General features: G+C 46.4%; 1 protein-coding gene across 1 annotated transcript; it reads right to left on the reverse strand.

Annotated features, from left to right (window-relative positions):
- Positions 1 to 2,711: 2,711 nt before the first annotated feature.
- Positions 2,712 to 5,804, reverse strand: LOC100282765 (N-acetylglucosaminyltransferase III). The gene is made up of 2 exons (NM_001317937.1): positions 5,375 to 5,804; positions 2,712 to 4,129 (listed from the first exon to the last, which is right to left on the reverse strand). The coding sequence occupies exons 1-2, from the start codon at positions 5,438 to 5,440 to the stop codon at positions 3,029 to 3,031; spliced, it is 1,167 nt and encodes a 388-aa protein (NP_001304866.1). The 5' UTR covers positions 5,441 to 5,804; the 3' UTR covers positions 2,712 to 3,028.
- Between the last annotated feature and the right edge of the window lie 22,143 nt (positions 5,805 to 27,947).

Consider the following 27,947-nt stretch of genomic DNA (forward strand, 5'->3'; position numbering starts at 1 on the left):
GAAATTTATAAACTTTAAGCACAACTACAAGCCGGGTTAGCGTTAGAAATATAATCGGGTCCGAAAGAGAGGGCGACAACAAATCAACCAAAGAAATAGACGGATGACACGGTGATTTGTTTTACCGAGGTTCGGTTCTTGCAAACCTACTCCCCGTTGAGGTGGTCACAAAGACCGGATCTCTTTCAACCATTTCCCTCTCTCAAACGGTCACTTAAACCGAGTGAGCTTTTCTCCTCAATCAAATAGGTCACTTAGACCCTGCAAGGACCACCACACAATTGGTGTCTCTTGCTTTGATTACAAGTGTCTTGGGAACAAGAATGGGGAAGAAGAAAAGCGATCCAAGCAACAAGAACTCAAATGAACACGAAAATCTCTCTCTCACTAGTCACTAAGTGTTTGGAGTGATTTTGGACTTGGGAGAGGATTTGATCTCTTATTTGTGTCTTGGAGTGAAGTATAGAGCTCTTGTATTGAATGCAATGGCTAAAACTTGGATGCCTTGAATGGTGGTAGTTGGGGGTATTTATAGCCCCAACCACCAAACTGACCGTTGGGGTTGGGCTGCTATCGTTGGGGCGCACCGGACAGTCCGGTGCGCCAGCCACGTCACCCAACCATTAGGGTTTTGACAGTTTCGACCGTTGGAGCTCTAACATCTTGGTGCACCGGACAAGCACTGTTCACTGTCTGGTGCACCTCTGGCGCCTGCTCTGACTTCTGCCGTGAACTGTAGCTCTGTCAGGGCACTGTGCAGTCGACCGTTGCGCTGATAGCCATTGCTTCGCTTGGTGCACCGGACAGTCCGGTGGCACACCGGATAGTCCGGTGAATTATAGCGGAGTGCGCCTAGAGAAACCCGAAGGTGAAGAGTTTGAAGTCGATCCACCCTTGTGCATCGGACACTGTCCGGTGGCACACCAAACAGTCCGGTGCGCCAGACCAAGGTTCACTTCGGTTTCTGTTGCTCTCTCTTTTGAACCCTAACTTGGATCTTTTTATTGGTTTGTGTTGAACCTTTGGCACCTGTAGAACTTATAATCTAGAGCAAACTAGTTAGTCCAATTATTTGTGTTGGGCAATTCAACCACCAAAATCATTTAGAAAAAGATTTGACTCTATTTCCCTTTCATATTCGAACTATCGTGTTGGACTGTTGTATGATATCGACTTATTGCCATATTGTCATGTTAACCTATGGTCTATGTGATGCTCGCTTTGTGATTGTATTACACGCGAACTGAATTCTGGTGGACAATAAGCAATCCATGCAATATTTGATAAGTATCCGGTATCCACATGTATCCGGCCAAATAATATATGTATCTGTCACTTATCTATCTGAATAAATATATGGTCCATGTATCCATATATGTCCCTGTTTCGAACTATGTGTATCTCAGCTCGAATTTGGTTAGAAATATATTAGGATTGGGATAAAGGATGACTTATTGTCCATCCGTGTTGTTAGTCCCGTTTTCACTCCCCTACACGTCCATTCCGGTCCTCGAGATGCACGGAAACACTTTTGTACTAGGGCAGAACCGGCCAAATAAGAGCGGCCACATAATGACGAAATACCACTGGTGGTAGCTGTCATGGCAAACCCACCCACGGCCACGGGTGGGCGCTGCAATCAACTCAACAACAGTGGTCGCGGTAGTACGACTGCATGGAATGGGACGCTGTTGGCTGGAGCTTTTGTTTTTGCAGCTTGGAAGCGGTAGCAACGGAGACATTTTCCTGGTGCATGACGACCGGGCGTGGCCGCGACGTGCGGACGAGTCAAACCAAACCAAGCGCTATCTATCTGTGGCGACGAGCGAGATTCCAACGGACACGGCGATACGGGCGGCGAAGCCGGCAGCTAGCGGGGACAGGGACGCCGTACGCGCGTTTGCCCCGGGCAGGAAGGACCAGAGACAAACGAAGCGGTCGATGCCCATCCCTGGCCTGGCCATGCCGCCCACCAGTACATCCCTGGTAGGCTGGAAAAATCTGCGGATGACGGCGCCAGCAACTGCAACTACGACTAGCTCGGCTCCGACCAGCGCACCAAAAAGATGGCAGCCGACTCAATACACCCCAATCCACATGAATTGACACAGTAGAACGAGCAAGCCCTAAAGGCTCGTCTGAAACTGTTGATGGGCGTGCAGTGCAGGAACAGGGCACAGCGAGGCAGCATCAGCAAGACGCTACGAGCCATACGACCAGCCAATTCGCAGCATGTTCGCCAATCTGGCTGAAGTGGACTGTGCACGCACGACAGCAACAGCCTGTTCGCACCAGCTCAGCTCCATCCAGCCAGGCAAGGCCCCACACATGCCCCGCCTCTCATCACGGGTTGCTCGCCCTTGCTCAGGCAATCAACAAACGAATCCTTCGCAAACGCAGAAACCCCTCAATTCAGATCTTACCAACCACCAACGACCATAAAAAGAGCACCTTTTTTTACCCCCCGCCTGGAGATCAACCAGCCTGCTTTTACCAATGGCGAGACGTCAGTAAGAATCGTTTCCACCTCGGCGCTTCGAGTAATAGAGCAAACAGATGGCATCCCGGAAAATTATTTTATGGTCAACAGGTATGAGAAACAGTCAGAAACTGGATTGGAAACATCTATGGCTCAACGTAACTAGGTAAGTGAACGGCAATGTACATCACGAGCAAAGAAAGAAAGAATCTGAATGTCGCTCGGCGGTATGAGATCTACAACAGGTTCTGAGTTCATCATATATCAATCATGGAAGCAACGAACAAAAAGCTCTCAGCTCTCCTCTGCCAAACAAGAACGCAGCAGCGATCAAGCACGCGCTGCGCTACGCAGCCGTCAGGCCTTCCATGGTTTCTGTTACACGGTACACAAAAATCCCATATGAACTCAACCAGCAGCCAAGCGATCACTCAACTAAGTCAGCCAATCGTATCGGACACAACCCCCGCCGCCATAAGACAGACATCCGCGAGAGAGCGACGTCCGTGCGCCTCAGGGTCATGATGCAGACGGCGGGCAGCCAGCTGCCTAGCCACTCTCTCTAACGCAGTTGCCTGGGAGAAGGTACCTGTACCGATCGAATTGCTCCAGCAGATAGGCAGGGAGATGAACGGCGGAGAATGTACTCGGGATAGGCCCCAGCTTGGCGATGATCTCTTGGAACGTGTACTCTTCGGGAAGCATGTCGAAAAGGTCAGCCCCTTCGCAAATCACATGCTGAATCCTCTTCGGGTTCAGGAAGTACTTGAATCTGATCCGGTCGACGTGGCTGTAGGCTTTCATCTTGAAGATGAAGTCGTTTATGTAGCGGAAGCAGAAGCTGCAGTGCCACCCTGAATCAGCCAGGAGGTCGTCCGTCTGCCGGAAATGTGCATACCTCGTCTTCCCAGCTCTGTATCTGTGCACTGAAGCCCTCCAGCTCTTGTCGTCAAGTAGGAATTGGAACGAGTAGAGGTAGTTCCTGAGCTGGAGATGGAGTATCTCCGGAACGTCATCGCACCATCTCAAGAGGTCGATGGTGTGTCCACTTGGGATCTCATCAACATCAGACATGATCAGCAGGTCGTCATCCGTGATGCCCGCAATCTTAATGAGCTGGTCGAGAGCAACCCTTTGATACGACTCCTCGACAAATGGGTTCTCTCCCTTCACAAACCTTCCACCTATCATGCCATAGGTCAACCGTGACTCTGCAAAGCCAAACCGTTGGCGGTTTTCCTTGAAGTGAAGGTCCTTCTTTATGCCGGTAAAAGTTGAATTGGACTCAAGCAGCACAAATTCTGACACATACGGGCTAAGCTCGTGCCAGCGGATATCAAGGATGTCAAGCTCATTGCTGAAGAGCACGGCATCAAAGACACGGCGTGGAGTCTCCCTGACTTTCCATCCATGCAACTTGCATAGGTTACCCATCGAGACATTTTCATGGTAATAGTGAGGGAGTATTGTGAAGGGCTTTGGGGGCTTCTCCCAGATTGGTCGGAGGAAGTAAGTCACCTTCTGGCCATGCACATATATGGCAAAGATCAAAATTGGCACACCAATCAGTAGGATCAAGAGAACCCTCAGATCAAATCCCCGCAGTGCGCACTTCAGCCTTGACATGCTCAGGACTGACTTCGAGCCAAACTGCAGACAGTATCAGGGAGCAAATAAGAAATCAGACATGCACCAATACACATCATAACAAGGCATAAATTAAACTAGAAGTAAACTGGAAAGCTACAACATGTGACAGATACAATGAACTGTACTCTGAAACAGTGCTGATCATTCCAAAGTCAAGAGTCAGGAGATCACTTTTGCAGCACTAACTCAACCAGAGGTTAAAAAACACTGAAACCTAGTGCATTGTAGACAGAGGCATCATTGAGTTTTGCCGAAACAAATGCTACACAAAAAGAAGGAACATGCCTTAATTTACTAAACATGAGAACGGCAAATACTGGCTACATGAGCGTATGAGCATTTATTTATTCAAGCACAAAGCTGGCTGGACACGACATAGCACCATGAATCCAACGGCTGAACATAGGGAACATCACAGCCATCACAAACTCCTATGTTGAGAACACGAGCTTCTAAAATATCCGCCGCGCCGTGAGTGTGCAGCTGTGTTAAAGGCCATCAAAACAATGCATGTGCAGTAGATTAAAGAAGTAAGCGGTGGTCTGGTGGAATATGCGCATTTTCTGTTTTGAAAACAATATATCTATCAGTGATAGGCTGGTGCGGATCCACCAACAGAGGAAAGCAATCATCAGCTAATTTTATTTGTGTATCATATAAAGGAAGGAAACAGCCTGTAAAATTACTTTTGCGGCATGAACCCTCACCATCTACGGCACGGGAACCAATCGGGGATTGTTCAAAAAAAAAAGCTGGAAACTTTTACAGGTGGAGAGACAGATTCATTCCGGTATTAGGCAGACGACCCGATCCATACAGGTGGAGAGATTCTAGCGCAGCCGGAAGCATCCAGGCGCCCCAGTTTGTTTAGCACCACCTAATCCACAGCACCCGCGGCAGGTGGAAGATGCCTGCCGCGGACGCAATTAAGCGAGCATATGCGATCCCAGGCTGTGGAAATCTCACGAGCACCCGATCCAAGACAGCAACCCTGCTGAGATCGGCAAAATAGCAGCCGCCGCGAACACGCCGCGCAACTGGAGCGGTGAAAAGGTCGAAGCAAGCAAGCAGCTCAGCGTGGAGCAAAACGCGTTTAAGCAGCGTGGAAGAGGAAAAGACAAGCACCGCGACGACCGCGTCCGCGTCTCCCCCCGGCGGACCAGGCGATCCGCAGAGGCGTTACACGCGGCGGAGCGGTAGGGAAAGGGACAGATCTGTCTGGCTGGAGCCGGAGCGGTGCCTCACCTCGCTGTCGCAGACTGACTCGCAGATGCCGTCGGTCTTCTTGCGGTTGCAGTAGCCGGCCTCCATGGAGCCGAGGGCGCACGGAGAAGCAGGAGGCGCCCGGAAGGCGCGGGAGCACCACGCCCGCGGCCGCGCGGGTGCGGAGCGGGTTGAGACGGCACGATCGGGTCCTCCGCCCTCTCCCCGGCGAGCAGCCGGGAGCAGAGTTCAATGGCGCGCACGATGGGGGTCCTCCGCACTCTCCCCGGAAACCGGGAGCGGAGCCCGGACCTCGCCCTACTCGAGGGGTCCGCGCGTTGGCGTCTGGGCCCCGGTCTCCTCCCCTCCTTTCCTTGTGAGCGTGGGCGAGACGCGGGGCGCGGCGGTGATTTCGGGGGGCGGGGGGTGGGAGCGCAGAGGGAAACGGTGCGAAGGGGCCGGGGAATTGCTGCGGTGCGAGACAGAGGGGATTCCGGCAACCGCCTAATTATAGCCGTTCGGGGGGGGGGGGGGGGGGGGGGGGGGGGGGGGGGTGGAGGTGGTGCTGGCCTGCAGTTCTGATTGCGCGTGGGCGTGGCAGCGGCTGGGCGAAGAGGGGAGAGGTGCGGCGGAGCGGAGAGCTGGTCTTTGTTTGTCCTCGTGCTGGGGGCCATCCACCACCATCTTCTTGCTTATTAATAAAAGGCGCCGATCAAGACCCTGTCGTGTTAGGCCTATTTATTTAATCATCTATCTACTATAAAAGAAAAGATTATGTGAAATTTCAAAATCACCTATCTGTATTTGATTATGAAGGCATGAAGCGAAAGAGACAAGTTTTTTTTTTTGGGTATAACGAGGAGTGAAGACTGAACTTATTTAAAATGTCTTCCGTATTTAGCTCCTCTGTTTATCGTTCGGCTTGGCCTTGGCTGTGTCTGTTCGGAGAGGAGGCTCCAGCTCACGCTCATCTTCAGCCTGTTGTGCAGGTTGGATTTGGAGCTGAGATAATGGCGGTGGGGATTCCCCTCTGAGATGAGATGAGATTGAGGTGTAGTAATGATAAGGGCATCTCGCTCGGCTCTGCCTGCGGCTGCGGGGATGCTTCGTGTAAGCTCATGACGGTGTGCTTTGGCTGTACGAGTGTTATTTTTTCTCACTTTCTTTTTTTTCTTTTTTTTCTTCTTCTTTTGGAGGAGGCTGTGTGATCAAATGATGATGGATCATGTGAGTACCGTGTGTCGTCTTTTTCTCCGCGTACGATGTCTCTATCCTGTGACTCTATAGCATTTACTCTCACTCTCTCTCTGACAGACTGCTTTTTTGTGTCGTGTTGGAGCGAAAGAACAACAGAAAGCCAGCGAAAACAAAGCGAACCTGTTCCTTCTTCTGTGGGCTAGCCGGCTAGGCCTAGGCAACTGGCCTATATACGTATTATTATTATTATGCAAGTTCATTTTCAAGTGTGTTGAGAAGCACAAGTGTTACCTTCAAAACTAGGCCATAAATAATATGGCAGTTCTTAGGTAGCAGAACCACATCGTAGAAATCTTCTCTTCAAAACAAGCAGAGCTACATCCGGCAGACGCCAGACAGGCAGGCTTCCCAGCGTATGCCGGTCGTTGTCTGGGACAGGATTTCGTCCGGGTCCGGCTACGTGTTTCGGGGGGAAAAGACGGGTGCTTTTACCCCCGATCCGTTTTGGTTTTGCCTCGGTTGCCACTTTCACGGACCCGTGCCTAAGATTTCAGCCTTTTCATGGACCCTAGCCAAAAGCTTACATATTTTGAAAGGTTCAAAATAAGATTATTAACTAGAATCATAAAAAAAACTTACTTGCCCCACTGTATCATCTTATACAGTTTTTTTCCGAACATTCTTTGATAAAAAAGACACTAAGTACACTATCAATATAGATCTCGTGCAATAACCTAAACAAACTCCTGACAGGCAGTAGACCGAAGCAACGACTACCGATGGACCAAACAACAAACGACAATTAGCTAGCTCCATGTCTATGATATACACATGCGCGTACGTGCGAAGGTCAATCGTCGATGGCGTGTTCCGGCGTCTTGCAGTACTGCCCGATCCTTTGGCGAATTGGCAACATGGTGGGGTTACCCCGACAGAAATTAAGTTTTGAATGTATTCTGTTCTGACTTGAGAACTACCGTACGTGATCGTAGCAGGCCAACAACCACTTTACGGCTTATGTCCGAGAGTAGGATAGCATAGGATGACGCTGGGCGTTCACCTATGTGAGCAGGACAGCATGTCGTAGCGTTGAGCGGTAGGGCCAACCAAACGAAGACTGTTTGGGATGATTGAATAACTAAGTATCATACTCAACTATACTAGTAAGGTGCTCGTGCTAACATTACGGTAATTAAGAGGCAATAATTCTAATCGAAATGAAGTCTGACAGCAATGGCGAGGCGAGGCGGTCTATCATAAAGTTGAAGGATTCTAAGGATATGTTGCATCGGAAATTATTGGTCAAATGTATACACATGGGACTATGCATAATCAAATGTAGCAAGATTTTTTTTAACAGAGTGATCAACAAACAACTTATATTCTTTGTGACTTACTCTTGGGAATAGTTACGGGACACGCTGATCGTTCCATCGTCTATCACCGATCGTTCATCTATTGCCGATTGTTGTTTGTTAGCTATTCACTGTTCATTGCAGAGTCATCCACAGGGGACGGGTCTGTCCATTGAGGTCGGAACTGAGATATAGCATTATCTGCATATAAAGAGTACATAGGTAACCAGTGTTGTTTCTAGTCTCAGAAAGCACTTAAGAGAATAATGCAAAATCATGTGAATAGTTGATCATATTTGTAATAGTCATCGGAGTTTCTGCCGATCTGTAGCAACCGCTAGACACGCGATCAGTTTCTACCTCATCTTATGCCCCTGATGCAGCTGTAGATGTCACTATGTTCTGACTGAGTTTCCCAGTAAAATTAGATCCAGGGAGGATCCATTTATCATGAAATGTGACGGGTCCGACGGGGAATGAATCTCCTGGGATTTTGTTAGTGGGATTAGTCTGAGGTTCAAACGCTGGGTTAATTTAGTAGAGGGTATAACTACGTGGGACGGTTTATTGGGTGCACTTAGTTTTGTTTGAACTTGTGGGTTTAAGAGGTAGTAGGGAATACTTTAGGTCTTGTTCGGTTGTGTCTGGATTGAAGTGGATTGAGTGGGATTAAATCTCCTTCTATTCAATTTTGACTAAAGAGTGATTTAATCCCCTCCAATTTCCTTCGATTCAGACGCAACCGAACAAGCCGCCCTTGGGTCCTAGCATTGGCATGCCTCCGCGCCAAAACGGACCAGTTCCGGCGCCAACCGTGGCGCACATGTCCGTCCGGGCTGGCTTGATTGGTTTTTTTATTTAATTATGCCGTGATGCTGCTTCGGTTTATTTAGGTTCAAGTGTCAGTGGTCAGCCTTAAGTTAAAGCGTCTGGCACGACATGAGTCCGTCCGTCCGTCCGGCTGTAACCCAAGCTTAGCGGCTAAACAAGTTGCCCCTTGGAAACCGCCAGGCAAGTACAGCGGTACAGCCACATGGCAGCCAAGACGCGTCTTCCAAATTGCTGGGACTCCCAAAAAAAAAACACCAGCATCAATCAGTTTTGAAAAAACAGGGGGAAGCGAGCGGCGCCTTTTGTCAGCTAAACACGCAACGGGCGAGGAGGACACACGGTATTGATCGCCGATGCGCCAGCGAAACCAAACGGTTTTGCTGCGACGAACAAGAAACTCGGTTTCATTTTGCTTCAGGGCGAAGGCATGCAGGCACGCCAAGCGCGGGCGGCACAGGCTGGGATCACTGTGAGGCTGACTTGTTTGACCACCAGATCATCCTGGTTTATTTATTCCTTACAGCTCTTAAAAAAAAATCGGCTGCGCAATGGGAAACCATATATCTTCTTTTGTTTCACGGGACGGGATGTTAGAATATTTTGGATAAAAGCTATTCATTTAATATTCTATAAATTCTAGGGCTCCTGATTAAACTAAGAGTTAAATATGAATAAGCGAGTGAATTACGGCTCCGTAGATTACTAGTAACGTCCATTTTGATTGTACGAGTTACTGGCAGCGGTCGTTTTGGTGACCATGGTGCCTGCTACTTATGGCTGCCATTAAGCTATTTGATAGCATTTCTTCGCATGTGTTGACGCCTTTTTGGAGCGCCAAATACTCAAGAAGAACCGGCGGCGGTGCTCTCTGGTCAGGCGCGGACGGTCCGCGGCCTGGGGCCGGACGGTCCGCGACCTGGCGCAGGGGCTAGAGTTTCCTGCCTGACGGCCGGACGGTCCGCGCCCTGGGGCCGGACGGTCCACGCGTGCGCAGGGGCGGCGGAAGATCGCCGGCGGCGCCTGGATCTCGCTCCCGGGAGGGACCCCGTCGGGGAGGAGAGATCCTAGGGGTTGTCTAGGCTCGGGCCGGCCGACCTAGACTCCTCTAATCGGCGTAGAGTCGAAGAGAGGCGAAGAATTTAGGGATTGAGAGGCTAAACTAGAACTAGACTAGAACTACTCCTAATTGTACTGAAAATAAATGCGAATATAAGTTGTATTGATTCGATTGATGATTACAAATCGGCCGTAGACCTCTCTTTATATAGAGGAGGGGGGCTGGACCCTTTACACGACTGGATTCCGGGTTAATTCCGCAAATCTAGCCAACAAACATAGCACAAAACTCGGAACCCTAAACTGCTCTGCGCATGCGCGGACCATCCGGCCCACAGGCGCGGACTGTCTGGACCGTGGACCGTCCAGCCTCAGGGCCGGACCGTCCGGCCGCTCAATATGGTGCTCAACATATGCCCCCCTGCCTTTTGGTGGAGCTGAGCAAACCAAAAGCAACTAACTCGATGTGATTACATCGGTTCTCTTAGGCATCCTGCCACATACTAGGATGATACTGTTTGAGGAAACGCCCATTCAAAGCCTTAGGCAAGTCCTTGCCTTGTAATGTTTGTAGCAAATAAGCGTTGCCAGACATCACCTGTTTTACTTTATAAGGGCCTTCCCAGCTTGGTGACCATTTCCCGAACTTCCGGTCTTTATTCCTTAGAGGCAGAATGGTCTTCCACACCAGGTCCCTTACTTGAAATGATTTTGCTTTGACCTTCTTGTTGTAGGCCCTGGCTACCATGATTTTGTCCTTTTCTATTGCTCCCAAAGCTATCATCCTTTTGTCAGTCACCTCATCAATATTATCCATCATTGAATCATAATAATCGGTAGCGGTTAGATCATTTTGTCTGGCGAACCTGATAGCATTCAAACTTATTTCCACAGGCAACACTGCTTCCTGCCCATAGACAAGCTCAAAAGGAGATACTTTAGTAGCCCTATGTTTAGATATTCTATGAGCCCATAAAGCCTCAGACAAAATCTTATGCCAATGTTTAGGATTATCAGATATTTTCTTTTTTATCAAATTAATCAATGTCCTATTGCTAGACTCGGCCTGACCATTGGCCTGAGCATAATATGGAGATGAATTAAGCAGCTTAATTCTGTATAATTCAGCAAATTCACGTACTTCCTTGTGTGTCATGTTCTTTAGAGCAACAGCTTCAGTCCATTTGGTGAAGTAGTCAGTGGCAACTAACACAAACCGATGCCCCTTTGATGATGAAGGATGAATTTCTCCAATAAAGTCTAATCCCCATCCTCTGAACGGCCAAGGCTTAATGATAGGATGTAACTCGGCTGCAGGGACCAACTGTAGGTCGCCGAATTTTTGACACACTTGGCAACCCTTGTAGTACTTGAAACAATCAGCTATCATACTAGGCCAATAAAAACCAGACCTTCGCAACAACCACTTTATCTTTGGAGCTGATTGATGAGTACCACAAATTCCCTCATGTACTTCGGCCATGGCTAATATAGCGTCATCTGGGCCCAAGCACTTAAGCAGGATGTCATTGACTGTTCGGCGGTAAAGTTCATCACTCATCAAAACATACTTGAAAGCTGTTCGCCGAATGTTCTTATCTGTCCTGATATTGGGATTTCGTAAATAATTAAGTATAGGTGTCCTCCAATCACTTGCATCGGCTTCATTGTCAGCCGAATTAATGAAAAGAACATTTCTGGTAACCCCGGACGGTCCGGCATCATCACGCGGACGGTCCGCGACCTGGGAATTTGGCTTTGCACTGGTTATCAGATTTTCAGTTTTGTGAAACTTCCCTCTCTTTATCCGATAACCTGATGCATCTTGTGCCAAATCATTAGCTCTATGATTCTCAACTCTAGAGATATGCCGAATACTGAATTCGTCAAAAGAATGGATTATGCTCCAACATTTCTCAAGGTAACTATTTAGAGTACCATCAAAACATTGATATTCTTCTAACACTTGTTGGACAACCAGCTGAGAATCACCAAATACCATCACATGTTTTACTCCCATACCATTTAAAAGTTCTAAACCGAATAGGAGGGCCTCATATTCAGCTTGATTATTAGTGTAATAAGTTTTCAATCGGCTAGAGAAGTCAAAGGAGATATTACTTGGTGAAACAAGTACAATGCCAATTCCTTGCCCTTCATTGCAAACCGATCCATCAAAATATAAAGTCCAAGGAGTAATAGTGAGGTATGACATGTCTAGCTCATGAATATCATTAACCCGATGTTCTACAATGAAATCCGCTACGACTTGGCCTTTCATAGATTTCAATGGTTCATAGGCCAAGTCATATTCTATTAGTGCATAAGCCCACTTACCAATTCTACCACTCATAATTGGGTTATGCAACATGTATTTGATCACATCGGCTTGACCAGAAACAGTGCAATGACTAGACAGTAAATAACATCTACATTTGGTGCATGCGTAAAACAAGCATAAGCATAACTTTTCAATAAAAGTGTACCTTGTTTCAGCATCCACCAACCTTCGGCTTAGATATGCCACCACATGCTCCTTCCCCTCAGTTTCTTGTGTCAGAACAGCCCCAATGACCTTATCCTCAGCTGCAATGTATAATCGAAATGGCACTCCTGCTTGTGGTGCTTTTAATACGGGAGCCGAAGATAAGTATTTTTTGATGAGATCAAATGCTTCTTGCTGTTCTGCCCCCAAGCGAATTCGGCATCATTCTTAAGCCGAAGAATAGGGGTAAACGCATCAATCTTCCCGGCTAGGTTAGAAATAAACCTTCGTAAATAATTCACCTTGCCGAGGAACCTCTGTACCTCGACTTTACAGGTCGGAGGCCCCACATTCCGAATAGACTTGATTCGGTCAGGGTCTATCTCTATACCATGTTCATGTATGACAAATCCTAAAAACTTACCAGCCGACACTCCAAAAGCACATTTACGTGGGTTCATTTTCAAACCATACTGACACATTTTATCAAAGGCCTCGCGCAAATCAGCTATATCAGAACTAAACTCAGCCGATTTGACTACAATATCATCAATGTAAACTTCCACAGTGTTTCCTAACAATTCATGGAAGATCAAATACATAGCCCTCTGATAAGTAGCACCAGCATTTTTCAGACCAAATGTCATGACAACCCACTCAAATAAACCAATGAAGCCTGGACATATAAAGGCCGTTTTAGACGCATCTTCTTCGGCCATGAAAATCTGATTATATCCGGCATTACCATCAAGGAAGCTAATAATTCTATTTCCTGATGCATTATTGATTAATGTGTCGGCTATGGGCATGGGATATTCGTCTTTAGGAGTTGCTCTATTTAAATTGCGAAAATCAATGCATACTCTAAGTTTACATGTCTCCTTCTTCTCCACCGACACAATATTGGAGACCCACTCTGCGTATCTGCAAGGTCTGATAAAATCAGCTTCTAGCAGCCGGTGGATTTCGTCCTTGATGCGTGGGAGAAGATCCGGACGAAATGTTCTAGCTCTTTGCTTGAAAGGTCTGAAACCAGATTTAATAGGCAGCCGATGCTCTACGATCTCTCGGCTTAATCCAGGCATCTCAGTATAATTCCAAGCAAAGCAATCTGAATATTCCTTCAATAGACCGATCATCTCATTTCTAGAATCGGTCTCCAGGGTCTTGTTTACAAAAGTCGGCCTTGGAGTTTTACCATCTCCTATGTCAATCTCCTCCAAAGGATCGGCCGATGTAAACCCCTGTCCTAGTTTATCAAGATCTCTGAATTCCTCTATCATGTCCCCCACAGAGGAATCAGATGATCTTTGTGTGATGGCGGACTTTCCGGTCTCGGGGACCGGATCATCCGTAATACTGTCTTTTCGCTGTGGTAGATGTTCAGTCTTAAAGTCCGAACTCTTTTGTGAAAGACCAGACCATCCGGCCTTGGCGGTCGAACTGTCCGTGACCAAAGACTCATGAACTTTGTGTGTATTCATCATTTAACTTTATTTAGGATTTAGCCGATTCTCCATCGGCTCTAGCATTACAGGAATGAAACCTTTCTTATCTATACTTATGAATTGATAATCAGAAAAGTCTACCCCTGTGAGACATGTAGCAGTCTCATAAGTCCAGAGTACAGGGGCATCGGCCACAGCGATGCAGGCCGATACATCAGCATGTACTTGTTCTATGTCATCACCTACCCATTGTATCAGCATTTGATGTAATGTAGAAGGTATACATTGATTGGCGTGAATCCAATCTCTGCCTAGGATTAAACTGTAATTTCCTTCTACATCAGCGACGAAGAATGCAGCAGCAAGGGTCTTAGTCCCGATGGTTAATTCAACGGACGTGACTCCCCTGGCTTTGATCGAACTATCAGTTCCAACACCGCTGAGGGTCATGTTGGTCTTGACAAGTTCGTCATCTTGTTTACCTAATTTTCTGTATAATGAATAAGGCATTAGATTTACAGCCGCCCCTCCATCTACCAACATCTTAGCAATCGGTATCCCATCAATGTGGCCGCGCACGAAGAGCGGCTTTAAATGATTTACCAATTCTTTTGGTTTAGTAAAGGCGGCTTCTTTAGGACCAAAATCAAACTGGGCAACAACAGGTTCATCGTCGCCGATAATAGTACAATCGGCAGAAAATGTAATAATATTTACATCCATACCTGGGCGTTCTGGAGAAGCCTCGTAGTCGACCAGGTCTTCTCCCAGCAGGTCGTCCTCTTCCATTGATGTTGTCGTGTCGTTGGAGGCTTCCTGATGAACGGCGGACGGTCCGCGCGCAGGGGCCGGACGGTCCGCGCCTGGTGCAGATTGACTTTCTATTTCTGTGGCCGTTTGTTTTTTCTCAACGACCTTCGGTCTCCATTTCTTTTGCGGTGGCGGGTATAGTGGATGTGTGTCATTAAATGTCTTTTCCGCCTCCTTCTCCTGGCTCTCCTTTGCTCTTAGGCGCTGTAATTTTCTCTTTTGGGATCGTGTCAATCCCGCTGGGCACCATCGAGGCATGGAGTATTTTGGATCGGCTGTTTTGATGGTAGTCGTATCCTTTTCGGTTGTGTTGGACGATTCGCCGAAAATCATCGGCCCTTTATTATCTTCTTGTATGACAACATCTGCAGTGCCTATTTTGATGATGTCCTTTTTTGTTGTTTTTTGAGTTGCTGCAGGCATATGCCCCCCTGCCGGATTGGTCGGCCTGGAAGGCCTAGTAGTCCGGCAATCCTGTTGGGTTTGTGCCTGGTGACCGGATTGAGCAGTGCTCAATCGGTCTTGTACTGGTGGCGTCAACCTGTCAAAAACAGATGTTTGGGGTGCCCCCCAGGCGGGGTACTGTGGCATCCCAAATGGATATGGTGGCATGCCCCACATTTGATTTGGGACATATGGCGGAGGTAAATATGTGTATGGATATGGCATAGGTGGATATGGAGGTGGAGGTGTCCATGCAGGTATGTTAGGTCTCACTTGTACAGTATGACCTTTCATTTCTACCGATTGGTGGGGTGGTCCAATCGGCCTGACCTGACGCTGCTCATGAATGGGTGAGCGGGGTCGCTTTGCTGACCGGTCATTGGGGCCGACCTTCTTTTTTACGTATTTAGACAATAATTGATCAAAAGTTGGGCCGACTTTAACCAACCGACCAGCTGCCTTGAATGTATTTGTTTTTCACGTACCTATCTCTGGTCGTCGTGGTTTGAAAGTACGTGGACGTTGTGAGTCCTGAGTACGACCGGACCGTCCGCCGGAGCTCTCCGGACCGTCCGGTGGGGTCCCGGACCGTCCGCGCCTACGTGCCGGACCGTCCGGGATACGCAGCACGGGTTCCTGCATCTGTCTCCCTGTCTGCGCTTGCCCCCCGGTACTGGAGGCTGTGATGGTCACCTTCAGGGTCTCCCCTCCATCGGGAGTCTTCTCGGCCACCACTTTCCTGCAAGAAGCTTTACAATCCCCATCGGCCTTTTTAGCATTGCCGATGATTGTTTCCTTGGCTTTGCCTTTATCGGCTGTATTTGGCCGAATCAGGACTTTCTTGCCCTCGAAGTCAATCATGTTCATCGGAAAGGACTCTGTATCCACCTGCATTTCCTGAAATTTCAATCGTCCTTCGTTAATAGCCGATTGAATCTGTCGCCGAAATACATTACAATCATTAGTGGCATGAGAAAATGAGTTATGCCACTTGCAGTACGCACGACGTTTTAGCTCGTCGGCGGATGGAACAGTGTGATTTATTTTAATATTGCCATTTTTGAGTAATTCGTCAAATATTTTATCACACTTACCAACATTAAACGTAAACTTAACCTCCTCTTGCCGTTTCTTTTGAACCGACTGTAAGGAGGAACAAGCCGAAGATTTGGCCTGTTTTGGCCAAACCATTTCAGCAGCGTACACTTCTGCTGATTCGTCATCTGAGCTACTTTGGTCGCATTCTACTATATGTACGTTGTGACGCATTGTTTTAGCAGTTTCTTTGCTCCGGCTTTCGCAAGCCAAAGCTCTCTGGTGTAACTGTGCTAGTGTAAAAAATTGGATGCCTTCTAATCTTTCTTTTAAATAATATCGTAGACCATTAAAGGCTAATCCTACTAGCTGTTTTTCTGCTAAATGAATTTGAAAGCATAGGTTTCTTGTATCTCGTAATCTCTGGATGTAATCATTAACCAATTCATCTTTTGTCTGTCGTAATGACACTAAATCTACCAAATCCAACTCATAGTCACCGGAGAAAAAATGATCATGAAATTTTTGTTCTAGATCCCCCCATGATGAAATGGAATTAGGAGGTAAAGTGGCATACCATGCAAACGCGGTTCCTGTTAGTGATAATGAAAATAAACGTACGCGAAATGCCTCTGTGTCGGCCAATTCTCCCAATTGTGCTAAGAACTGGCCTATATGTTCGCACGTGTTTTTTCCTTGATCACCCGAAAATTTTGTGAATTCGGGTATTCTAGTTCCCTGTGGGTATGGGTGGTGATCAAATCGGCTGTCATAAGGTTTCCGATATGATTGCCCCCCAGGGATCATGCTTACTCCGAGCTTATCTCGGAACGCCCCGGCTATTTCTTCCCTTACTATATCAATGGCAGCCGGTGGAAGACCACCGGCTCTCTGGTCAAACATAGGTGGGGTTGGTTGCATGTTAGTATGTTGTCGTTCCCCCCATTGTTTTGAGCTATGTGGTGCATTTCCATTTGCCCTATATGGCTCATAGGTTTGATCGTTTCTTTCCGGCCTTCTAGGTGGGGCCGGAAAGTTTTCCTGGGCTCTAGATTTCGAATTAATGGGTTGATGCATTGTATAGTGCGATGGGAAGTGCTGCTGGGATGGGTGAGGATTCAGGTAACAATCCTCCTCAAAAAGGTCATGTGCGGACTGTCCGGACATTGGCCCGGACCGTCCGTGATTATGTGCGGACCGTCCGTCGTTGTACGCGGACGGTCCGACTGGGTAGTTTAGATTCTGTGTCGTGTGTGGTGGTCCGGGCGCATATCTAGGTAACTCATTAAAAATCGGCCCGACTGTTGTTGGTCCGGACGGTTCACGCTCACATGCGGACGGTCCGGGCATGCGCAAATCGGCTGATTTGCTGCCGATCTGCGGTTGCTCAGGGTATGTGTCCATCGGCATCCCATAAAGGGGTTGTGACTGGTCGTGACAACCTGTAGCCGATGTGTTACACGTGTTACCTCCTGTTGGGGACCTTCGGCGTCCGAAGGTCCTCAAAAACAGGATTTAACAGCATTTCTGTAGTACAATGTGTGAACAGGTACCTTCGGACTAAAGTTGGCATTGCAGTAGATCGGAATAATACGAAGGTTGATACAGAGCCGAAGGTGCGAGCAGGAAAGCTTCGGCGTAACAGCAAAGAGTGGAACCGACTTAAAGATGAAAAGGCTATTCAGACCTCAATAGACTACTATAGAGTTATTATCAGATGTAAAGGGCATGAATGTAATTTTGTAAGGGCTGTGTCCCGTGTCTATAAATAGGTGAACAGTATCCCCGTACTGTTCACGCTGACTGGGCATTCACTTTTTGCGTCACGCTTGTACTGTCATTTCCTTCCAATTGAAGGTACACTTGTAGTTCAATAATATTTTTGTTTATGCTCAATAATAATAAATGGTTGTTCATGTTTTCTTTTACATTCTCTATATTTCATCCTTCGTCGTTGTTTGATGAATTGATGAAGGTATGACCTTCATCACCTTCGTCCGCAAGTCATTATATCCTAAGGGAAACAATGCTTCGGAGGACGAAGGATATTAACGATTAACATTTTCTATGTTGCCTTGTTCTTAACTCTTAGCATTTGAGAACAAGTCCCCAACATTGGCGCCCACCTCCGGTGAACTCACTTCCATTTCTTGAGCTTTTCAACACCTTCGGCAAGCATCACCTTCGTCATGCCGCCAAAGAAGACTTCGGCACCAGGGGCTGGCACGCTGCAGCCGCTGGACCCCAATCAAGACGTCCTTTCTCTTCGAGAGGCACGAAGCCAGAAGAGGAAGGCTACCAGTCCAACACCTCTGGAGGATGATCTAGATCAGGAAATTCAAAATCTGGAAATCCTTCAGCAGCAGGTTCAACGCAAGAAAGAGAAGATGGCCAGGCTAGTTGAACTGCAGAGGCAGATAGACGAAGCCTCTGAAGAAGTTCGTCATCTTGCTCAAGATGAACAACACCGAAGGCCTCAACATCAAGATCTTCATCAGGAGGGCTTTCCCAACGAAGATGACTGGTATGACAATTTCCATCATGGGAATTTTGTTTTTGATGATGCTTCTCCCCTGTCTGTTGAGCTGCAGGCTACACCTTGGCCTCCGTCTTACAAGCCGCCTCAGCTCCCCGTATTTGATGGCCACTCAGACCCGAAGCAGTTTTTGATGAGCTACGAAGCAACAGTGTCTTCGTACGGTGGCAATGCTTCAGTCATGGCCAAATCTTTTGTTATGGCTGTCAGAAGTGTTGCTCAAACCTGGTATTCCTCCCTTCGACCAGGAACGATCACTTCATGGCAGAAGCTGAAGGACTTGTTGTTAACTAGCTTTCAAGGGTTTCAGACGAAGCCGGTCACTGCTCAGGCTCTCTTCCAATGTACCCAGGACCATGAAGAGTACCTTCAGGCATATGTCCGAAGGTTTCTATGATTGAGGGCACAAGCGCCAACAGTGCCCAATGAGATTGTCATTGAGGCTATGATCAAGGGGCTTCGGCCAGGGCCGTCAGCACAGTATTTTGCCAGGAAGCCACCACAAACACTGGAAAAGCTGCTCCAGAAGATGGACGAATACATTCGAGCTGACAATGACTTTCGTCAAAGAAGGGAGGAGGCTTTCAGGTTTTCTGAAATGACCAGGGGCTTCGGAGGGAGGTTTTACCCGAGGCATGTGAGATCAATTCACAATTCTACACAAAATGATGACAGAGGAAGCCAACAGCAAAGGCCACAATGCTCCTCACAGGCTTCTGGACAACAGCAAAACTCCTTCCGACCACCAGCTCCAAGAGGCAGAGGCGCCAGGGGCTTCGGAGGAAGATTTGGCGATCAACCGAGAAGAATCTTTTGCTTATTCTGTGGTGAGAACAAAGGCCATACTACCAGGATGTGCCATGTTACTATTCAGAAGCAAAAGGAAATAGCTGAAGCAGCAGCACAGCAAGCCCAGCCGAAGCAGGTCATGCATACAGCTTCGTATCATTCGCCCTACATCCCAGAATATGTGGGCAACCATCCTGCAGTCTCTGCTGCTTCGGCGAGTCAGCCTCAAGCTTCCTGGCAACAACCTCCGCCTCCACCTCCGTTGCAACAAGGCCAGCAGCCAGAAGGGAGCCAATATGCTCCGCATCAAAGGGACTTTAGAGAACAGTCCGAAGCTCGCACGGTCAACAGCACTGTGCCAGAGTCAAAGCACATCTATTGACAAATATCCTACCTTAATAAGCAATCTTTTCATTCAGTTTTGTTTTCTGTAATAAAGGACATTGTTTAGGTTACATGTAATTAGTTTCGTTCATCCCTACAAGAGAAATATGTTTTCTTCACAGGCTTGTGATAATAAAAAGGACCTTCGGACTATCGAAAGTTCTTCGAAGCAACAAAAAGTCGTTCTAAGGAACGCAGAGTAAGTTTGACGAAGTCACAAAAGTCGTTCCGAAGGGAGCGCAGTGTAAGTTTTCTGCTCCAAAGTCGTTCCAAAGGGAATGCAGAGCATACAGCGAAAAGTCAACGCTGATACCGCCTAAGTAAAAGGCGAAGAAGCTCCAAAGACGTTCCTAAGGGAATGCAGAGCTTACAGCGAAAAGTCAACGCTGATTCCGCCTAAGTAAAAGGCGAAGAAGCTCCAAAGACGTTCCTAAGGGAATGCAGAGCTTATAGCGAAAAGTCAACGCTGATTCCGCCTAAGTAAAAGGCGAAGAAGCTCCAAAGACGTTCCTAAGGGAATGCAGAGCTTATAGCGAAAAGTCAACGCTGATTTTTAAAAAAAAAATTATGTGTTTTATCGCGCAGATATGTGTGTATCTTCGGAACATCACCTTACATAGCATAACATCATCACATCATCTTTGCATAACATAAGCATCATACATCATACTGCATGTGGCATAAGAAAGAAGTATGATACCAATCTTCGGGAAAACGCTTTGAAAAAGGGGCAAATCATGCCGTCACAAGGAGAAACAATATTGATCTCTCAAGTATAGCCTTGAAGCATGTTTCTACGAAACTTCAACACTCTTTCAGGATACTTCAGATATTGTTGTGATAAATGGTAATTCTTCTTCACGAAGCATGAAAAGAAGGGAAGGTGTTTTTTCGCCAAAGACTCAAAAACGGTACGTGTGTAAAGTTTCATGCATCGTAAAGAATTGAGTAGCAAAAATAGATATATTACATTCGGGGTTACAAAATGTTACACTATATTACATTTCAGAAGTTTTTTTACAAAAATGTTTAATCCTCTCTCAAAACGACTTCTGCAGCCTCATTCAGGAGCCGATTGACGACTTCGTCCATAATATCTTCGGCCATCTTTTTAATTTCGTCGTCCCCCTTCGGCTGAGGGTCCGAAGGCGCTTTAGTCGGATCTGAAGCAGGACACGGCTACATTGCTATTACAGATCGTAAACAAATCTTAAAGCCTAAGATTACAATACGATAAAAACTACTAGTTAATACCTAATTGACCTTCGGCCTCTGCGCTCTTTTTAGCAGCCTCAGCTACTTCTCTAGCATCGTGAATGCCCTTTTCACTTCTTCGAATAATTTCTCCGGCCATCTCTCGGCCACCATTATCCCAGATATCAGTAAAAAACTTTCCACCAATTATGCTAGCTTCGGCCGATGGATCTTTTGTATCTTCAAAGGACAAAGCAGCTTCGGACTGTGCCAAAATTCTTATATGTTCACAGCCCTTTTTCTCTAAGATGGTGGCAATCCCTCTGGCGCCAGAGAAGGCACATATATCTCCTCGGCTACTTAAAATTTCTTCGAAAGCTTCAGCTTCGTGGCCAATCCATTCAATAACACCTTCGGGATTGCCTCTCGAAAAGTTTTCCTCACTTGAGAACGCGCCAACCTTGGCGAAGCTAGCCTTTAATTTCTTAACACAATCTATAGACTTGTTGTAGCATCGCTTTTTGGACGAACGAAGCTCTTCAACAGTCACTTCTAGGTGATCCGCCCATTGGTCGCTGAGTTCACGTTTTGTTTCTTCAAGAATGCGCTCTTCCTTGGCTCTGGCCAATTGCTTCCGAAGGTCTTCAATTTCGCGTTTCTGAACTTCAGCTTGACTTTTAAAAGCAGCTTCGTCTTCCTTTATTTTATTTATCAATGAGTATAATATTTTATCTTTTTCGAGACCTTCGTTCCTCAGTTCAATTACTTCAGAACGAAGGTTGCTCAGGGCTATAGTACACCCTTCGTCCTCAGCATCTTTCTGCGCCCTGAGGGCATTGCTGAGTATCAGGCCCTGCAAAGAAGAGTATGTTTGTATCCTTAGATTTAAACAAACGAAAAATTTTGAAAAAATACAAGAATTTCATTTCTCGCACCTTTAAGCTATTGTAAGCTAGGCTGTCAGCCAGATCATTCTTTGACAGCACCGAAAGACCGTCTTCTAAAGTTGGAAATCCGAAGCTCCTGCTCATCTCCCGACAGACAGAAATTTCCTTGCTGTCGGGGAGACAATACAAGAAGTCTTCTTCTCCACTGCCATTGAATATTAATGCCCCCTTTGGATATTTCAGTCTTTGGGCATAGTGCTGGGCCTCTTGTTCTTCTTTTTCTGATAGTTTTTTCCCCGAAGCATGACGAATAATATAGTCACGAATTTTGGAGGATGCTTCGGGGGCAATAACACCGGTTTCTTCAGCAAATGTTGGCTTTGATATTTTTTCTGCCTCACTTTCCAAGGGTTTTATCTTTGCGGGCTCTGAAGGCCCAGCTTCGGTTTCAGTCTCTTGACTTGGAGCTTTAGAATCAGAAATTTCAGTTGTTTTGGGAGTAGCAGCAGCCTTCTTCGGAGGTGTGCTTGAAGATTTAATCGTTTCCAGTACATCTAGCACATTCGCCATTCTCTTTCTTTTCGGAGTTACGGCTGGCACTTTTTCATTTTTTGCCCTCCCAATGCTTGCTGCAGGACTCAAAACTTCTGATGTTTTGGAACTCCCAGTTACTTCCTTTACCTCTTCCATTTTTTCTGTGGATGGCGCTTCGGCCTTCTCTTTCGTTTCTGATATCAAAATCTTTGATTGCTCCAATTTTGTCTCTGTTGGCACTTTGGCCGCTTCTGCGACTTCTGGCAGCAAAGTTGGCTCGGTTGGTTTTTCAGCTTCGGTGGCCGAAGGAATTTCTCCAGTAAACTCAGGCACCGAAGCTGGTTCAATATAGCGCGGCCGATGTGTGAGAACCTTTATTTTCTTTCTTTTTGGTTCTGGCTCGTCAAAAGCAATTGTAGCTTCTTCTTTTGCAGAGGTTGTGTTTTTTCTCTTCTGCCTTTGAATGGGATAGCAATAGTCAGGGTAGACAAACCCGATTGCATCGAATACCCGATTCAGCCTTTTCTTCTTTCGGCCTCCGAAGGCTGCCGACATTGCAGTATCTTCGGCCTTCGAATAAGCCCCAAGCAGTTCATCGCTTAAATTTTCAATACTTTTTAACCAGTCGTCATCTGGCTCGACGAATTTATCTCCAAATTTAAAAGTGTACTTCAACCTGATAAGACCACCTTCGTCGGCCTCTTTTACGGTTTCTTGAGGCATTTCCCATTTCTCCGCAAGTGGCCATACCCTGAAGGCAATATGTTCTTGAACTAAATCTCTTGTTCCAATGAAAGAGCACACTGCGCCGAAGGCCCTCTGGCATTCTTCGGCAGCTTCATTCATTTCAACCTTCGGCCTCCGAAGGCCGAAGCTTTGCCAAATAGGGCGCATAATTATGCCTTTGATATCTTCTCGCGCGCTCAGGTCATTTTTCACATAGAACCATTCTGTCATCCAGTCTCCGGGCCATCTTTTCCGAAAGGTCGGCACGGGGCAGCTTGACCCAGACCGAGAAACAAAACTGTAGCAGCCAAAATTGTTGTGATACTGTTCCTTACCCCAAGGTTTTGTTTCATATAATAATTCATGTATATTGCAGAAGCTTTTTGCGTCAGGCTTCAGACCTTGGCTTCTCACGGCCCACACGAAGACATTCAGTTTTATAATTGCCCCGGGCGTAAGTTGGTGGAGATAAACTTCGAATATTTTTAGTACCTCCACAACGAAGCTGCTCAAAGGAAATCGCAGTCCAGCTTTCAGAAAGCTTCGGTACACTACGACTTCATTCTCTTCAGGGTGTGGGCAAGTTTTTTCGCCTTCATCGGCCCTCACAATGGACAAATCCCGGAAATACCTTCCTCTCATGTTGACAAGATGATTCTTTTTGATAGTTGATTTACCATAAACTGAATGGCTTGGTCGCCATGGACGATCTTCGGAGTCCTCGCCACCACTGTCCGCATCATAGCTGTCACTGTCACCAGTATCTTCGGACAAACCTTCCAGAATCTCCTTAGTAATCTTTTCTGTATTGGTCTTTGACATCGCTATAAGAAACCCCAGGTTTTTCTCTTCGTCAAGGCTCAGCTTCATCTCAGCAACAGCCTTCTTATCTTCAGACATCTTCGGAGACGCTAAAAAACTATTTTCAAAGACGAAGCTTCAAAGCTAAAAGCTTAGCAAATCACAGAGCACAAGAGCTAAAAATTGAGTGAGCAGGAGTGGTTCGCCAGAAAGCGCGCAAAATGAGTTTGCGGCATGGCCGTATTTATATGCTTGGTGTGTTGAAAGCTGAAAGACCCCACTTGTCATTGAATGTTGCTATTCTAGCAAAGGGAAGGTGTTTTTTCGGACCTTCGGCGTAAAGCCTTCGTCCATATCGCAATTTAAATTTATTATTTCAAACAAATTAAAATTGTGAGGGGCTACTGTTGGGGACCTTCGGCGTCCGAAGGTCCTCAAAAACAGGATTTAACAGCATTTCTGTAGTACAATGTGTGAACAGGTACCTTCGGACTAAAGTTGGCATTGCAGTAGATCGGAATAATACGAAGGTTGATACAGAGCCGAAGGTGCGAGCAGGAAAGCTTCGGCGTAACAGCAAAGAGTGGAACCGACTTAAAGATGAAAAGGCTATTCAGACCTCAATAGACTACTATAGAGTTATTATCAGATGTAAAGGGCATGAATGTAATTTTGTAAGGGCTGTGTCCCGTGTCTATAAATAGGTGAACAGTATCCCCGTACTGTTCACGCTGACTGGGCATTCACTTTTTGCGTCACGCTTGTACTGTCATTTCCTTCCAATTGAAGGTACACTTGTAGTTCAATAATATTTTTGTTTATGCTCAATAATAATAAATGGTTGTTCATGTTTTCTTTTACATTCTCTATATTTCATCCTTCGTCGTTGTTTGATGAATTGATGAAGGTATGACCTTCATCACCTTCGTCCGCAAGTCATTATATCCTAAGGGAAACAATGCTTCGGAGGACGAAGGATATTAACGATTAACATTTTCTATGTTGCCTTGTTCTTAACTCTTAGCATTTGAGAACAAGTCCCCAACACCTCCTAACTCAACCTCGTGCGAAGGAAAATTTGTGATACTAGATTTATCAAATGCACGTACTAGTCTCTTAAGATCGCTTTGCATACCCCCTATGATGTTCTGCATTTGTTCACACTGATCTTCTACATAATTTCTAAGAGATTGCAGATCGTTGGTATTACTTACATTGGGGATATCTGGCGTGGGTTGGAGCGAAGCCGGATCCGTCGCCCGATGTCGGACGACCTTGTTGTTCCTGTCCACTTTGAAGTTGGCCAAGAACTTTGCTTTCGCCTCCTGGATCATCCGCTCCTTGTGCTCCTCGAACTGGAGCTGCTCGTCAGCCGGCAAGGTTTCCCAAGTCGGCTCTATGATGTTGCTTGGAGAAATATCAGAGCTATCCCTTGAACCGGCCATTGAGGGCCGATTTGATAGGTCTATATGTGTTTTCCCCAGCGGAGTCACCAAAAAGTATGTTGACGCCTTTTCGGAGCGCCAAATACTCAAGAAGAACCGGCGGCGGTGCTCTCTGGTCAGGCGCGGACGGTCCGCGGCCTGGGGCCGGACGGTCCGCGACCTGGCGCAGGGGCTAGAGTTTCCTGCCTGACGGCCGGACGGTCCGCGCCCTGGGGCCGGACGGTCCGCGCGTGCGCAGGGGCGGCGGAAGATCGCCGGCGGCGCCTGGATCTCGCTCCCGGGAGGGACCCCGTCGGGGAGGAGAGATCCTAGGGGTTGTCTAGGCTCGGGCCGGCCGACCTAGACTCCTCTAATCGGCGTAGAGTCGAAGAGAGGCGAAGAATTTAGGGATTGAGAGGCTAAACTAGAACTAGACTAGAACTACTCCTAATTGTACTGGAAATAAATGCGAATATAAGTTGTATTGATTCGATTGATGATTACAAATCGGCCGTAGACCTCTCTTTATATAGAGGAGGGGGGCTGGACCCTTTACACGACTGGATTCCGGGTTAATTTCGCAAATCTAGCCAACAAACATAGCACAAAACTCGGAACCCTAAACTGCTCTACGCATGCGCGGACCGTCCGGCCCACAGGCGCGGACTGTCCGGACCGCGGACCGTCCAGCCTCAGGGCCGGACCGTCCGGCCGCTCAATATGGTGCTCAACAATATGCTACCTTCTGCCTGCACACAACTCTTCGATCGCGTATGGTGACAAATATACTCTTGTTGGTTTTTTTTGCTCTGTTTTTCGCAGTTGATTTGCATCCAAAGTCTTCCTCCGTCTCAAATCTCTGCGAGTAAATAGAGTTGAGAGAGCAGGCCTATAGAACCGCCGTTCGCTGAGTGATCAGATTCGAGATCACCTTCATCGTCCACTATCTCGTCGTAGGATCATCTACTGCTCGGTGGATGTTCACAGGACCGCACTGCATCGACCTCTTCCTGCAGTTTTTTGATCGCCTACATCGAACATACACACGATGATTAGTGTGAATGGAGCAGCCAGTACCTTGAGCATGCCCCCTCCGTGGGGTACACCATGATATTTTTTTCTCATCAATATGCTGTTTTTGTACGATCTTGGTTTAATTGCTAAGGCGAGTAGTATACCACATGCACATATTTTTCATAACAAATTTAGCATGCTATTTTTAGATTAAATTTAATAAAAAATACCCAATTTTCTAACAATCCAAAAATCTGATGTTAGTCAATTTTTCGTTAGTGATTTTGTTGTTGCATTAAAGCTGGTTGATGCCTTCGATAGTTTATTTTACAAGAGATAGCGTAGTAAGTTCATACTGTGGTTGATAGCAATGAATTGTTATCATATCGCACAGGAAAAACATGAAAAGTACACTCCTAAGGAGGAGAGAGAGTTCTAGATGGTCCATAACCTATTTTGAGGCGTCATGGTTAGCGTACTTTCTGACAAATATGTTGATTCTTACATAATGTTCACCGTTGGTAACTGTTATGGGATGTACTTGATGTGAAATTTGGATTTTCTAATGCTGGTAGTGAGCTATACATCATGAAGTAGCTGTACAACTACAAAATGATTGATAACCATTCTATAGTCGAACAAGCTCATGAAATATAAATATTGGCTAAGGAACTCTAGCGGTTCACATGTGTGTTGCTCAACAAGTTTGTGACCGGTGAAAGGAACGTGGACGCCTAAGGGCGGGTGAATTAGGACTTCTGTTTTTCGCATTAATCTCTTAAACAAAACATATGTGGATAACTAATCAAGCTAGTGTAACTAAGGTTTTGTCTAAATATTGTTATTTGTGCTGCAAAAGAAGTTTAACAACCTAAGTTCCAATCCTTCCAACTAGTCTATATTGTAAACTAAGAATGGTAAAAATCACAACTTAAGTAAACAATAAATATGGAAGCTTAAAGAGAGGTAGAGATGTAAGCTCCCGTTGACACGTTGTCATTTTTACTGAGGTATCTAAAACCGTGCAAGGTTCTAACTAATACTCATTGGTGCCCCTACGCAAAGGCAAGCCCACGCGAGGGCTAGGGCTGGGCAAAAAAACCTGTAACCCGAAACCCGAACCCGGAATACCTAAACCCGAAATACCCAAAACCCAAATTTTGTTCAGGAATTTCGGGCAGCAACTTGCAAAACCAGAATTTATTTCAGGTAATTCGAGTATTATAATCGGGTACCCGAAATACCCGAATTATCCAAACTTTCATGTGTCATGTACTCATGTCATTCTTAATTATTATTTTGTGCATCTATAATTATGTGTAAATGCACATGACTTGTGATTGCAGAGTGCCGATGTTTTTTATGTCCATGTATATCATTATTTAAACGATATTTTATACTAATTTAATAGGGTGCATGTGTTTTTATGAAACTAACACAATATTTCAGATAGTTCGGGAATACCCGAACCCGAAATTTCGGGTACACGAATTTTCGGATATTGTAAAACCCATGGTGAATTCGAGTACCGATTCTCGAAACCCGAAATTAAATTACCCAAATTACTCGACCAGAAATTTTTGGGTAACCTGAACGCCCACCCTTAGCGAGGGCCAAGCACCTTGGATAGGTAACTCCGTAAAGAGCCATTGTCCTTCTCCACGC

The sequence above is a fragment of the Zea mays genome, chromosome 4 (assembly GCF_902167145.1).
Source record: "Zea mays cultivar B73 chromosome 4, Zm-B73-REFERENCE-NAM-5.0, whole genome shotgun sequence".
In the NCBI taxonomy this organism is placed as follows: Eukaryota; Viridiplantae; Streptophyta; class Magnoliopsida; order Poales; family Poaceae; genus Zea; species Zea mays.